Raw genomic sequence first — 12077 nt, forward strand, 5'->3', positions numbered from 1 at the left:
TACCTCAGAGACACTCTGGGTTCAGTTCCAGACAGCCACAATAAAGTGAGTCACTTGGATTTTTTTGTTTCCCAGTGCATATAAAAGTTGTGGTTACACTATACTGTAGTCTATTTAAAGTGTGTAATAGCGTTATGTCTACAAAAACGTACATACTTTAATTTGGTTAAGGTATGGCCAAAAATGCTAACCATCATCTGAGCCTTCAGCAAGTCATAATCTTGCTGGTGAAGGTCTTGCCTCCATGTCTGATGGCTGCTGGCTGATCAGGGTGGTGGCTGCTGAAGGCTGCAGTGGCTGTGGCAATTCCTTAAAATAAGACAACAATGAAGTTTGCCACATCAATTGACTCTCCCTTTCATGAAAGCTTTATCTGGTGCAGGTGATGCTGTTTGATAGCGTTCTGTCCACAATAGAACTTCTTTCAATACTGGAGTCCATCCTCTCAAACCCTGCTGCTGCTTTATCAACTAAGTTTATGTAATATTCAAAATTCTTTGTTGCCATTTCAACAATGTTCGCAGAATCCTCACCAGTAGTTTCCATTTCAAGAAACCACTTTCTTTGCTCATCCATAAGAAGAAATTCCTCATCTGTTCAAAATTTATCATGAGATTGAAGCAATTCAGTCACATCTTCAGGCTCCACTCCTAATTGTAGTTCTCTTGTTATTTCTACTCCATCTACAGTGACTTCCCTCACTGAAGTCTTGAACCCCTCAAAGTTGCCCATGACAGTTACCATCCACTTCTTCCAAACTCCTGTTAATATGGATATTTTTACTTCCTCCCATGAATCACGGATATTCTTAATAACACCTAGAATGCTGGATCCTTTTCAGAGGTTTTCAGTTTACTTTGCCCAGATCCATCACAGGAATCATTATCTATGGCAGCTATAGCCTTTTGAAACGTATTTCTTAAATAGTAGGACTTGAAAGTTGAAATCACTCCTTGATCCATGGGCTACAGAATGGATGTTATGTTAGCAGGCATGAAAATAACGTTCAACTCCTGAACATCTCAAGCTCTACAGAAGCTCTCCATCAGAGCTCTTAGGTGACCAGGTGCACTGTCAATGAGCAGTAATGTTTTGAAAAGAATCTTTCTTTCTGAGGAGTAGGTCTCAAAAGTGGGCTTAAAATGCTTAGTAAATCATACTGTTAACAGATGTGCTACTATCCAGACTTTGTTGTTCCATTTATAGAGCACAGGCAGAGTAGACTTAGCATAACTCTTTTTTGAGATGGAGTCTCACTCTGTTACCCAGGCTGGAGTGCAGTGGTGTGATCTCGGCTCACTGCAACCTCCGCCTCCCGGGTTTAAGTGATTCTCCTGCCTCAGCCTCCCGACTATAGCTGGGACTACAGACGCGTGCCACAATGCCTGGCTAATTTTTTTTTTTTTTTGAGATGGAGTCTTGCATTGTTCCCCGGGTTGGAGTGAATGGCGCGATCTCAGCTCACTGCGACCTCTGTCTCCCGGGTTCAAGCAATTGTCCTGCCTCAGTCTCCCGAGTAGCTGGGACTACAGGTGTGTGCCACCACACCCAGCTAATTTTTATATTTTTAGTAGAGACGCAGTTTCACTATGATAGCCAGGCTAGTCTCGAACTCCTGACCTCGTGATTCATCTGCCTCAGCCTCCCAAAGTGCTGAGTTACAGGTGTGAGCCGCCACGACTGGCCTAATTTTTCTTTTTCTTCTCTTTTTTTTTTTGTAGTTTTAGTAGAGACAGAGTTTCACCATGTTGGCTAGGCTGGTCTTGAACTCCTGGCCTCAAGTGATCTGCTCACCTCGGCCTCCAAAAGTGCTGGGATTATAGGCATGAGCCACCATGCCTGGCCTATATAGCCTAATTCTTAAAGGCACTAGGATTTTTGGAATGTAAATGAGCATTGGCTTCAACTTCAAGTCATCAGCTGCATTAGCTTCTAACAAGAGATTCAACCTGTCCTTTGAAGATTTGAAGCCAGGAATCAAGTTCTCTCTAGCTACGAAAGTCCTAGATGGCATCGTCTTCCGATAAAAGGCTATTTCATCTACCTTGAAAATCCATTGTTTAGTGTAGCCACCTTCATCAATGATCTTATCTAGATCTTCCGGGTAACTTGCTGCAACTTCTACATCAGCGCTTGCCGCTTCACCTTGCACTTTGACATTATGAAGATGGCTTTTTTCCCTTTAAACATCATGAACCAATCTCTGCTAGCTTCAAACTTTTCTTGTGCATCTTCCTCACTTCTCTCAGCCTTCATAAAACTGAAGACAATTAAGACCTTTCTCTGGAGTAGGCTTAGCTTAAGGTAATATTGTGGCTGGTTTGCTCTTCCATCCAGACTATTACAATTTTCCCCATATCAGCATAAGTGAAAATTATGTCTGTTTCACTTCCTATTTTTCAGGTGTTCACTGGAGTAGCACTTTGAATTTCCTTCAAGTTGTTGGAGTCACAACTTGGCTATTTGGTGCAAAAGGCCCAGCTTTCCGCCTGCCTCGGCTTTTAACATTCCTTCCTCACTAAGCTTAATCATTTCTAGGTGTAGATTTAAAGTGAGCGATGTGCGGCTGGGCGCGGTAGCTCAAGCCTATAATCCCAGCACTGTGGTAGGCCAAGGTGGGTAGATCACAAGGTCAGGAGTTCAAGACCAGCCTGGCTAAGACGGTGAAACCCCGTCTCTACTAAAAATACAGAAAAATCAGCTGGGCCTGGTGGCAGGTGCCTGTAATCCCAGCTACTCGGGAGGCTGAGGCAGAGAATTGCTTGAACCCGGGAGGCGGAGGTTGAAGTGAGCCAAGATCGCGCCACTGTACTCCAGCCTGTGTGACAGAGCGAGACTCTGTCTCAAAAATAAATAAATAAATAAATAAATAAATAAATAAATAAATAAATAAAGTGAGAGATGTGTGACTCTCCCTTTCACTTCAACACTTAGAGGCCATTGTAGGGTTATTGATTAGCCTTATTTCAATATTGTCCTGTTTCAGGAAATAAGGAGGCCAAGAGAGTGGCAAAATGACTGGATGGTAGAGGAGTCAGAACACACACAATATTTGTTAAGTTCGTTGTCTCATATGGGCACAGTTTGTGGTGCCCCAAAACAATTACAATATTAACATCAAAGGTCACAGATCGCATATAACCATGCAGATATGATAATAATGAAAAAGCTTGAAATATTGTGAGAATTACTAAAATGTGGCACAGAGACACGAAGTGAGCACATGCTGTTGGAAAAATGGTGCTGGTGGACTTGCCGGACACAGGGTTGCCACACACCTTCAATTTGTAAAAAACACACTATCTGTGTAGTGCAGTAAAGCAAAGCGCAATGAGATATGCCTGTCATCAAACCAGAGCAGAAAAGGCCATCGGGCCATTCCATCCCACTTAAGTACCTGCAGTCCGGGGTACAAGAGGCCACTCAGCAAAGGGTGCTCCACTTGCTTTACCACCTCAGCTCCAGCCTTCTTGGAATCGTGCTGTGTGACTACGGAGGACAGTCTGTACACATCGAGTGTGTACTCTCTGAAGAGGAAAGGAAGAGGGGACAGCTGTAAACCTGGGCCTAGGCCTCAGTTTCCTAGGGCAATCTAAAGCACATTAATTTACTTCCCTAACCTTAGTGTAACCAGGGATCTCAGTTTTAAAAATATATTTTAATCACCAACTTTCTTCTTCTTCTTTCCCTCCCTTCTGGCAATGCATGCTTATGTAATTATGTTCTTGCTTAAGAAATTCCAGAGAGGAGGGTGAGGATTCAAAAACTACCTACTGGGTATTGTGCTGATTACCTGGGTGACAAAATTGTCTGTACACCAAACTCCTGTCACATGTAATTTACCCAAATCTGCACATGCAACCCTTGAATCTAAAATAAAAGTCGGAAAAAAAGAAAGAGATTCCAGAAGCCAATCTTGAAACAAACTAGGCATGGAGCCCAGACTGCAGAATCCTCCTGCTCAGAGGGAGTCTGGAACAATTAGTCCATCACCATCAGTCTGAAGTCAAGATAACACCAACCATACCTCCTGACAGGCAATTATGCAAGACAGCCATCAGAACAAAGACACACAGACCCTGCATTCTCACCACTCCTGCATGCCTCCCATACCAAGCCTCCCTTTAAAAACACTATGGTAAGGCCGGGCGCGGTGGCTCAAGCCTGTAATCCCAGTACTTTGGGAGGCCGAGGCGGGTGGATCACGAAGTCAGGAGATCGAGACCATCCTGGCTAACATGGTGAAACCCCGTCTCTACTAAAAATACAAAAAACTAGCCGGGCGTGGTGGCGGGCGCCTGTAGTCCCAGCTACTCGGAGGCTGAGGGAGGAGAATGGCGTAAACCCGGGAGGCGGAGCTTGCAGTGAGCCGAGATCCGGCCACTGCACTCCAGCCTGGGTGACACAGCGAGACTCCGTCTCAAAAAAAAAAAAAAAAAAAAAAAACACTATGGTAAAATTTAGAATTTAAGATAGTACTTTAGTACACTAGTTCACCATCTTCTCAGTTTGTTGGTTCTCTGATTAAACCTGCTTTTCCTCCCACCAACCCTTGTCTCTTGTGTCTGGCTTTCAAGTGTCTGGGCAGCCAAACCTGAGTCCAGTTACATTAGGACATTCAAACAGAGCACTGCCTGATAGCTTCTAAAATGGGATGGACCTATCCTCTCAACTAAACTACTACTTTATTTATTTATTTATTTATTTATTTAAAGAGACGGAGTCTTGCTCTGTCGCCCAGACTGGAGTGCAGTGGCATGATCTGGGCTCACTGCAAGTTCCGCCTCCCAGGTTCACGTCATTCTCCTGCCTCAGCCTCCTGAGTGGCTGGGACTATAGGTGCCCGCCACCATGCCCGGCTAATTTTTTGTGTGTTTTTAGTAGACACGGAGTTTCATTGTGTTAGCCAGGATGGTGTCAATCTCCTGATCTCGTGATCCGCCCGTCTTGGTCTCCCAAAGTGCTGGGATTACGGGTGTGAACCACTGCACCCAGCCAATATTACTTTATTTTTATGTTTTTCCTTTTATCTTTTTTTTTTTTTTTTTTTTTTGAGACAGGGTCTCACTCTGTTGTTGGGCTGGAACACAGTGATGTGATCAGAGCTCACTGCAGCCTCAATCTCCCTGGGGTCAGGTGATCCTTCCATCTCAGCCTCCAGAGGAACTACAACTACAGACATTTGCCACCACACATGGCTAATTTTTCTATTTTTTGTAGAGACGTGGTTTCCCCACATTGCCCAGGCTGGTCTGGAACTGCTGGGCTCAAGCAATCTACACACTCCAGCCTGCCAAAGTGCTGGGATTACAGGTGTGAGCCACAGTACCAGACTTCTTTTTCCTTTTAAAAAGAGGGCTTTGCCGGGCGCGGTGGCTCACGCCTGTAATCCCAGCACTTTGGGAGGCCAAGGCGGGCGGATCACAAGGTCAGGAGATCGAGACCACGGTGAAACCCCGTCTCTACTAAAAATACAAAAAAAATTAGCCGGGCGTGGTTGTGGGCGCCTGTAGTCCCAGCTACTCGGGAGGCTGAGGCAGGAGAATGGCGTGAACCTGGGAGGCGGAGCTTGCAGTGAGCCGAGATCGCGCCACTGCACTCCAGCCTGGGCGACAGAGCCAGACTCCGTCTCAAAAAAAAAAATAAATAAATAAAATAAAAAGAGGGCTTTAATTAGTATTTTTCTTCACTTCTGGAAAATGTTCTGCCATTATCTCTTGAAATACTGCTTCTCTGCCATTCTCCTTCAGTCTCTTCATTTGGAATGCCTTTTCAACTGATATCAAAATTTCCCAGTCTATTTCCATGTTTTTTTTGTTTTTGAGACAGAATCTTGCTCTATTGCCCAGGCTGCAGTATAATGGAACAATCAGTCACTGCAGCTTCCATCTCAGCTCAAGTGATCCTCCCACCTCAGCCTCTTAAGTAGCTGGGATTACAGGTGCATGCCATGAGGCCTAGCTAATTTTTTTGATTTTTAGTAGAGATGAGGTCTCACTATGTTGCCCACTCTGGTCTCAAATTCCTGAGCTCAAGTGATTCTCTTGCCTTGGCCTAGCATAGTGCTGGGATTACAGGCATGAGCCACTGCATCCAGCGCCCCCACCCCCTGCCAATTTTTTTTTTTTTTTTGAGATAGAGTCTTGCTCTGTTGCCCAGGCTGGAGTGCAGTGGTGTGATCTCGGCTCACTGCAACCTCTGCCTTGTGGGTTCAAGCAATTCTCCTGCCTCAGCCTCCCGAGTACTGGGATCACAGGCATGCCTGGCTAATTTTTGTATTTTTAGTAGAGACAGGGTTTCACCATGTTGGCCAGGCTGGTCTTGAACTCCTGACCTCAGGTGATCCACCTGCCTCAGCCCCCCAAAGTGCTGGGATTACAGGCGTGAGCCACCATGCCTGGCCCTAAAGTAATTTTTTTTTTTTTTTTTTTGAGACGGAGTCTTGCTCTGTCACCCAGGCTGGAGTGCAGTGGCCGGATCTCAGCTCACTGCAAGCTCCGCCTCCCGGGTTCACGCCATTCTCCCGCCTCAGCCTCCCGAGTAGCTGGGACTACAGGCGCCCGCCACCTCGCCCGGCTAGTTTTTTTTGTATTTCTTAATAGAGACGGGGTTTCACCGTGTTAGCCAGGATGGTCTCGATCTCCTGACCTCGTGATCCGCCCGTCTCGGCCTCCCAAAGTGCTGGGATTACAGGCTTGAGCCACCGCGCCCGGCCTAGTCATTTTTGTATATAGAAAAATATCAAGTGACTTTAAAGAAAGATAGTTTTATTTATCCCAGCTTCCCATATCCCAAATTCTCTTAAGTTCTTGGAGAATAAAAATCGTGCCTGTGTTCTTCACAGGTATAACCCCAGTTCCTAGACTAGTGTCTCGCACATAGCAAGAATTCAATACATATTTGCAAGACTCACTCCCTCACCTTATTCAGGTTTCTGCCTAATGTCATTTTAGTAGAGGGTTTCCCTAACCATCTCATTCAAATTGAAACCCCCCGTTTCCCGAAAACTTTCTCTACCCTGGGCTGCCTGCTTTGTTTTAGCTATTGCCATCTGATACACATATAACTTATTATTTACTGTCTGTATTTCCTTGCTGGAATGTAAGCCCCATTAGGATAGGGACTTTTGTTTTGGCTTACTTTTGCATATCCAGTATCTAGAACAGTGCTTATCATATACCAGGGGCTCCATAAAGATCTGTAGATTAAATGTAAAAATGAATAAAATTTCAGGTACTCTACAAAGGCTGTAGATTCAAAGATGTTCATATGCTTTATTTAGTCATTTCTTTTTCTTTCTTCTCTTTTGAGATGGAGTCTCACTCTGTTGCCCAGGCTGGAGTGCAGTGGTATGATCTCCACTCACTGCAATCTCCACCTCCTGGGTTCAAGTGATTCTCCTGCCTCAGCCTCCCGACTAGCTGGGACTACAGACGCGCGCCACAATGCCTGGCTAACTTTTTTTCTTTTTTGAGACAGAGTCTTGCATTGTCGCCCGGGCTAGAGTGCAATGGCATGATCTCGACTCACTGCGACCTCTGCCTCCCGGGTTCAATCCATTGTCCTGCCTCAGCCTCCCGAGTAGCTGGGACCACAGGTACATCCCACCACACCCAGCTAATTTTTATATTTTTAGTAGAGATACAGTTTCACTACGATGGCCAGGCTAGTTTTGAACTCCTGACCTCGTGATTCGCCTGCCTCAGCCTCCCAAAGTGCTGAGTTACAGGTGTGAGCCACCATGCCTGGTCTAATTTTTTGTATTTTTTAGTAGAGATGGGGTTTTGCTGTGTTGGCTAGACTGGTCTCAAACTCCTGGCCTCAAGTAATCTGCCCACCTCAGCCTTCCAAAGCACTGGGATTACAGGTGTGAGCCACCATTGCCTGGTCCTATTTTTCTTTCTTTCTTTTCTTTTTTTGAGAGATGGGGACTTGCTATGTTGGCCAGGGTAGTCTTGAACTCTTGGCCTCAAGCAATTCTCCTAGCTTGGCCTCCTAAAGTGCTCAGATTATAGACATGAGCCACCCTGCCCAGCCTATATGCTTTATTTAAAGCCCTAAATGTATCAATAATGAGGAATGGTAAAGAAAATTATATTAGATGCAGTAAAAAGAGAAATATACTAGTAAGCAAGAGATCTGGGTTCACATCCTGAATTAATTTCCTTATCTGTGAAATAGGACAAAATAATGCTCATTTTAAAAAGTTGTTCTAAGGGTTAAAATGCAAAAGTGACTAATAGAGTGCTATGTACTTATACATGCATATCTGAGGTTTTAAAATTTTTTAAATGTGAAGACAATGAGGTAGCATGGGGAAATTACCTAAGAAAGAGTAAGTTGGCCGGGCGCGGTGGCTCAAGCCTGTAATCCCAGCACTTTGGGAGGCCGAGACGGGCGGATCACGAGGTCAGGAGATCGAGACCATCCTGGCTAACACGGTGAAACCCCGTCTCTACTAAAAATACAAGAAAATTAGCCGGGCGAGGTGGCGGGCGCCTGTAGTCCCAGCTACTCGGGAGGCTGAGGCAGGAGAATGGCGTGAACCCAGGGGGGCGGAGCTTGCAGTGAGCCGAGATCACGCCATTGCACTCCAGCCTGGGGCACAGAGCAAGACTACGTCTCAAAAAAAAAAAAAAAAGAAAGAGTAAGTTAGGCCGGGCATGGTGGCTCACACCTGTAATCCCAGCACTTTGGGAGGCCGAGGCAGGCGGATCACAAGGTCAGAAGATCGAGACCATCCTCGCTAACATGATGAAACCCCGTCTCTACTAAAAATACAAAAAAATTAACCAAGAGAGGTGGTGGGTGCCTGTAGTCCCAGCTACTCGGGAGGTTGAGGCAGGAGAATGGTGTGAAGTCGGGAAGCGGAGCTTGCAGTGAGGTGAGATCACGCCACTGTACTCCAGCCTGGGTGGCAGAGCAAGACTCCATCTCAAAAAATATAAATAAAAATAAAAAAAAAGAGTAAGTTAGGTCGGGGGCAATGGCTCATGCCTGTAATCCCAGCACTTTGAGAGACCGAGGCGGGAGGGTCACCTGAGGTTGGGAGTTCAGTATCAGCTTGACCAACATGGAGAAACCCTGCCTCTACTAAAAATACAAAATTAGTTGGATGTGGTTGTGCATGCCTGTAATCCCAGCTACTTGGGAGGCTGAGGGAGGAGAATCACTTGAACCCAGGAGGCAGAGGTTGCAGTGAGTCAAGACTGCGCCATTGCACTCCAGCCTGGGCAACAAGAGCGAAACTCCATCTCAAAAAAAAAAAGAAAGAGTAAGTTAAACATCAGAACATGAAATATCTATGCTAACATTCCAAATATGAACAAAACTCACAAAGATAAAAAGCAATAACAATTGTTGGGGTGGTGAAAAACAAGTGAAATATTTTTCTTTCACTTTTCTTTTCTTATTCTTTGCTGAGGCTGGAAGAGAAAGGGAGGCTGAATTGTTCACAATCACTCTCCCATATGCTGTGAGTTTTGCAAGGCCAAGGACTTTGTTATGGTTATGTTTGTATTTCCAGCAAATACGACAGTATTAAGGCATTTACTAGTCAGTATACTTCTGATGGATGAATTACAAGGACAATGAGTATAAAGTTTTAAACGGTTCTTAATAGGTCATGCCAGACAGCTTCTAATTTAAATGTAAAGAATGACTGGACTCCACAGGCCTGTAATTAGCTAGCAGCACCAGAGCCACAAGGAGGGTGGATGATCAAGCACTTACTTGCTGAGCTGGTAATCAGTGCCTTTGATGAACTTGAGCTTCTCCAAGGGCACACCAATGCTCTCCAGCATTGCTTTGATCACATTCTCATAGTAACTGACTCGGAGTTCTAGAAGTTCCCATGGGGCTTTCATGTTATCCAGGTATGCGTGAAGGTCCGCAAACAGAATTGTTACCTGGATAAGAGATAAGGGGCTACCAAAACGCGAATTTGTCCAAATACCTCCAGCCTATCTCCTCCAGCCCCACCCTGTCCTTGTTAAGTCTCTCTTGGGTCTCCTTTGGGTCATCCCTCAAGGGCTTATAGCATTAGTTCTTACCTCACATCCTGCCTTCAAGAAGTCCGCAATCTTTGACATGGGCACAAAGTAAGCCACATGTGGTTTGCCCGTGGTTGCTGTTCCCCAGTAAATTTTAAGTTCCCGCTCCTTCAGTATCTCCTTCAGCTTATCTTCCCCCAGCACCTCCTGTTGTGGAAGCAGAAGAGTTAGTTTAATGTCGGTGTCCCACCTTGCTCATCCTTTACCGTGTGACAAGGAAAACAAAAGGATGTGTCACTGGAGATCCAGGCTCAGAGCCATCAAGGAGGTCCAGCCATGCTCTCAGTGTGGATGTGATACCCTATCTTGTTTTAACCCGAATTGACTCTCCCTTTGCTGAGAGAGCCAGACAAACTCCATTTTGGCTCCTTCACTTGCAGCCCCTTGCAGCCTCTTACCCACCCCCCTCCTCAAGGACTTAACTTGTGCGAGCTGACTCCCAGCACATCAAAGAACGCAATTAACTGATAAGATATTGTGGCAAGCTATATCGCAGTTCCCAGGAATTCGGTTGATAGTACCCTAAGCCCCCACATTTGTGTCTGGCTGATGGTACCCAAAGCCTCCGCGTCTATCACTTGTGATGGATTTAAAGCCCCTGCACCTGGAACTGTTTGTTTTCCCATAACCATTTGTCTTTTTAACTTTTTTGCCTGTTTTACTCCTGTAAGATAACTTCAGCTAGGCTCCCCCTCCCCTTTTTAAACCAAAGTATAAACCATTTGTCTTTTTAACTTTTTTGCCTATTTTACTTCTGTAAGATTACTTCAGCTAGGCTCCCCCTCCCCTTTCTAAACCAAAGTATAAACCATTTGTCTTTTTAACTTTTTTTTGCCTGTTTTACTTCTGTAAGATTACTTCAGCTAGGCTCCCCCTCCCCTTTCTAAACCAAAGTATAAAAGAAAATCTAGCCCCTTCTTCAGGGCCGAGAGAATTTTGAGCACTAGCCGTCTCTCGGTCGCAAGCTAATAAAGGACTTCTGAATTCATCTCAGAGTGTGGTGTTTCTATATAACTCGCTCAGTTACAACATGGAGAGCCAGTGTAAAGTTGATGCTGCTCCTAGTATCACCCCCGATGCTGGGGAGTGGGGACATGCCCCTAACTGCATCTTTGCCTGTAGCTACCTGTAAACCAAAACTAAACTCTAAGCCCCCCAACTGATGGAATGGACCCCACATTTTGGCCAACGGGATCCCCAAGAAATCTAAAAAACTAGTTCAGGCCAACGCAGGAAGGAAGGGTCTGACTTGCCTCATTATACCCTTCTCCCTTTGGAGTATATTTATTCACTTATTTTTTGGAGACAAGATCTTGCTATGCTGCCCTGGCTGGAGTCCAGTTGTGCAAACACAGCTCACTGCAGCCTAGACCTCCAGGCTCAACAATCCTCCCACTTCAGCCTTCCTAGCAGCTTGGGGCTACCAGCGCATGTACACCTGGCTAGTTTTTTTGGTTTAGTAGAGAAGTCTCACTATGTTGCCCAGGCTGGTCTCGAATTCTTGGACTCAAGTGATCTTCTGGCCTCAGTCTCCCAAAGTGCTGGGATTATAGGTGTGAGCCGCCCCACCTGGTGATCCTCTGGGGTTTAGACACAATTGACCAGCATGAACATTAAAACACAGATAGTAAGATCGACAAAACAAACTCTCTGTAGCAATAAGATACCAAATTCCAACCTGATTCTGGTATAGCACCACAAGACAGATAGCAGACCCTAAAGGAAATCAAAGTATTTTACCCCAAAAGATATTTATTTGACATATTTTGAAATGACCCTGCAAAACTGTCTCTTGTGGGGGGAAATGTGCGTTCTGTAGAGGAATCTCCTACCCATACAAAGTCTTTTCTGGAGAGTCTGACACCTTTTAAGGTCAGATAACAGACATTCACCATCAATTCTCTCTGAAGCCAGCTACCTGGAGGCTTCATCTATATGACAAGAACCTTGGCTTCAGCTGGGTACAGTGGCTCAGGCCGGTAAATCCCAGCACTTTGGGAGGCCAAGGCGGGCGGATCACGAGGT

At 45.3% G+C, this 12077-nt stretch overlaps 1 protein-coding gene across 2 annotated transcripts in view; it reads right to left on the reverse strand.

Annotated features, from left to right (window-relative positions):
* Positions 1 to 12077, reverse strand: part of YARS1 (tyrosyl-tRNA synthetase 1) — a 45147-nt gene that overhangs the window by 28410 nt on the left and 4660 nt on the right. The window contains exons 2-5 of one of the 2 annotated variants that reach the window (XM_050795249.1): positions 11527 to 11632; positions 10053 to 10199; positions 9733 to 9908; positions 3398 to 3527 (exon numbers count right to left, since the gene is read on the reverse strand). In XM_050795249.1, coding sequence (XP_050651206.1) covers positions 3398 to 3527; positions 9733 to 9908; positions 10053 to 10091 — 345 coding nt within the window. In that variant the 5' untranslated portion in view covers positions 10092 to 10199; positions 11527 to 11632. The remainder of the gene's footprint in view (positions 1 to 3397; positions 3528 to 9732; positions 9909 to 10052; positions 10200 to 11526; positions 11633 to 12077) is intronic. The other variant, XM_050795238.1, reaches the window with a different exon arrangement.

The sequence above is a fragment of the Macaca thibetana genome, chromosome 1, assembly GCF_024542745.1.
Source record: "Macaca thibetana thibetana isolate TM-01 chromosome 1, ASM2454274v1, whole genome shotgun sequence".
In the NCBI taxonomy this organism is placed as follows: domain Eukaryota; kingdom Metazoa; phylum Chordata; class Mammalia; order Primates; family Cercopithecidae; genus Macaca; species Macaca thibetana.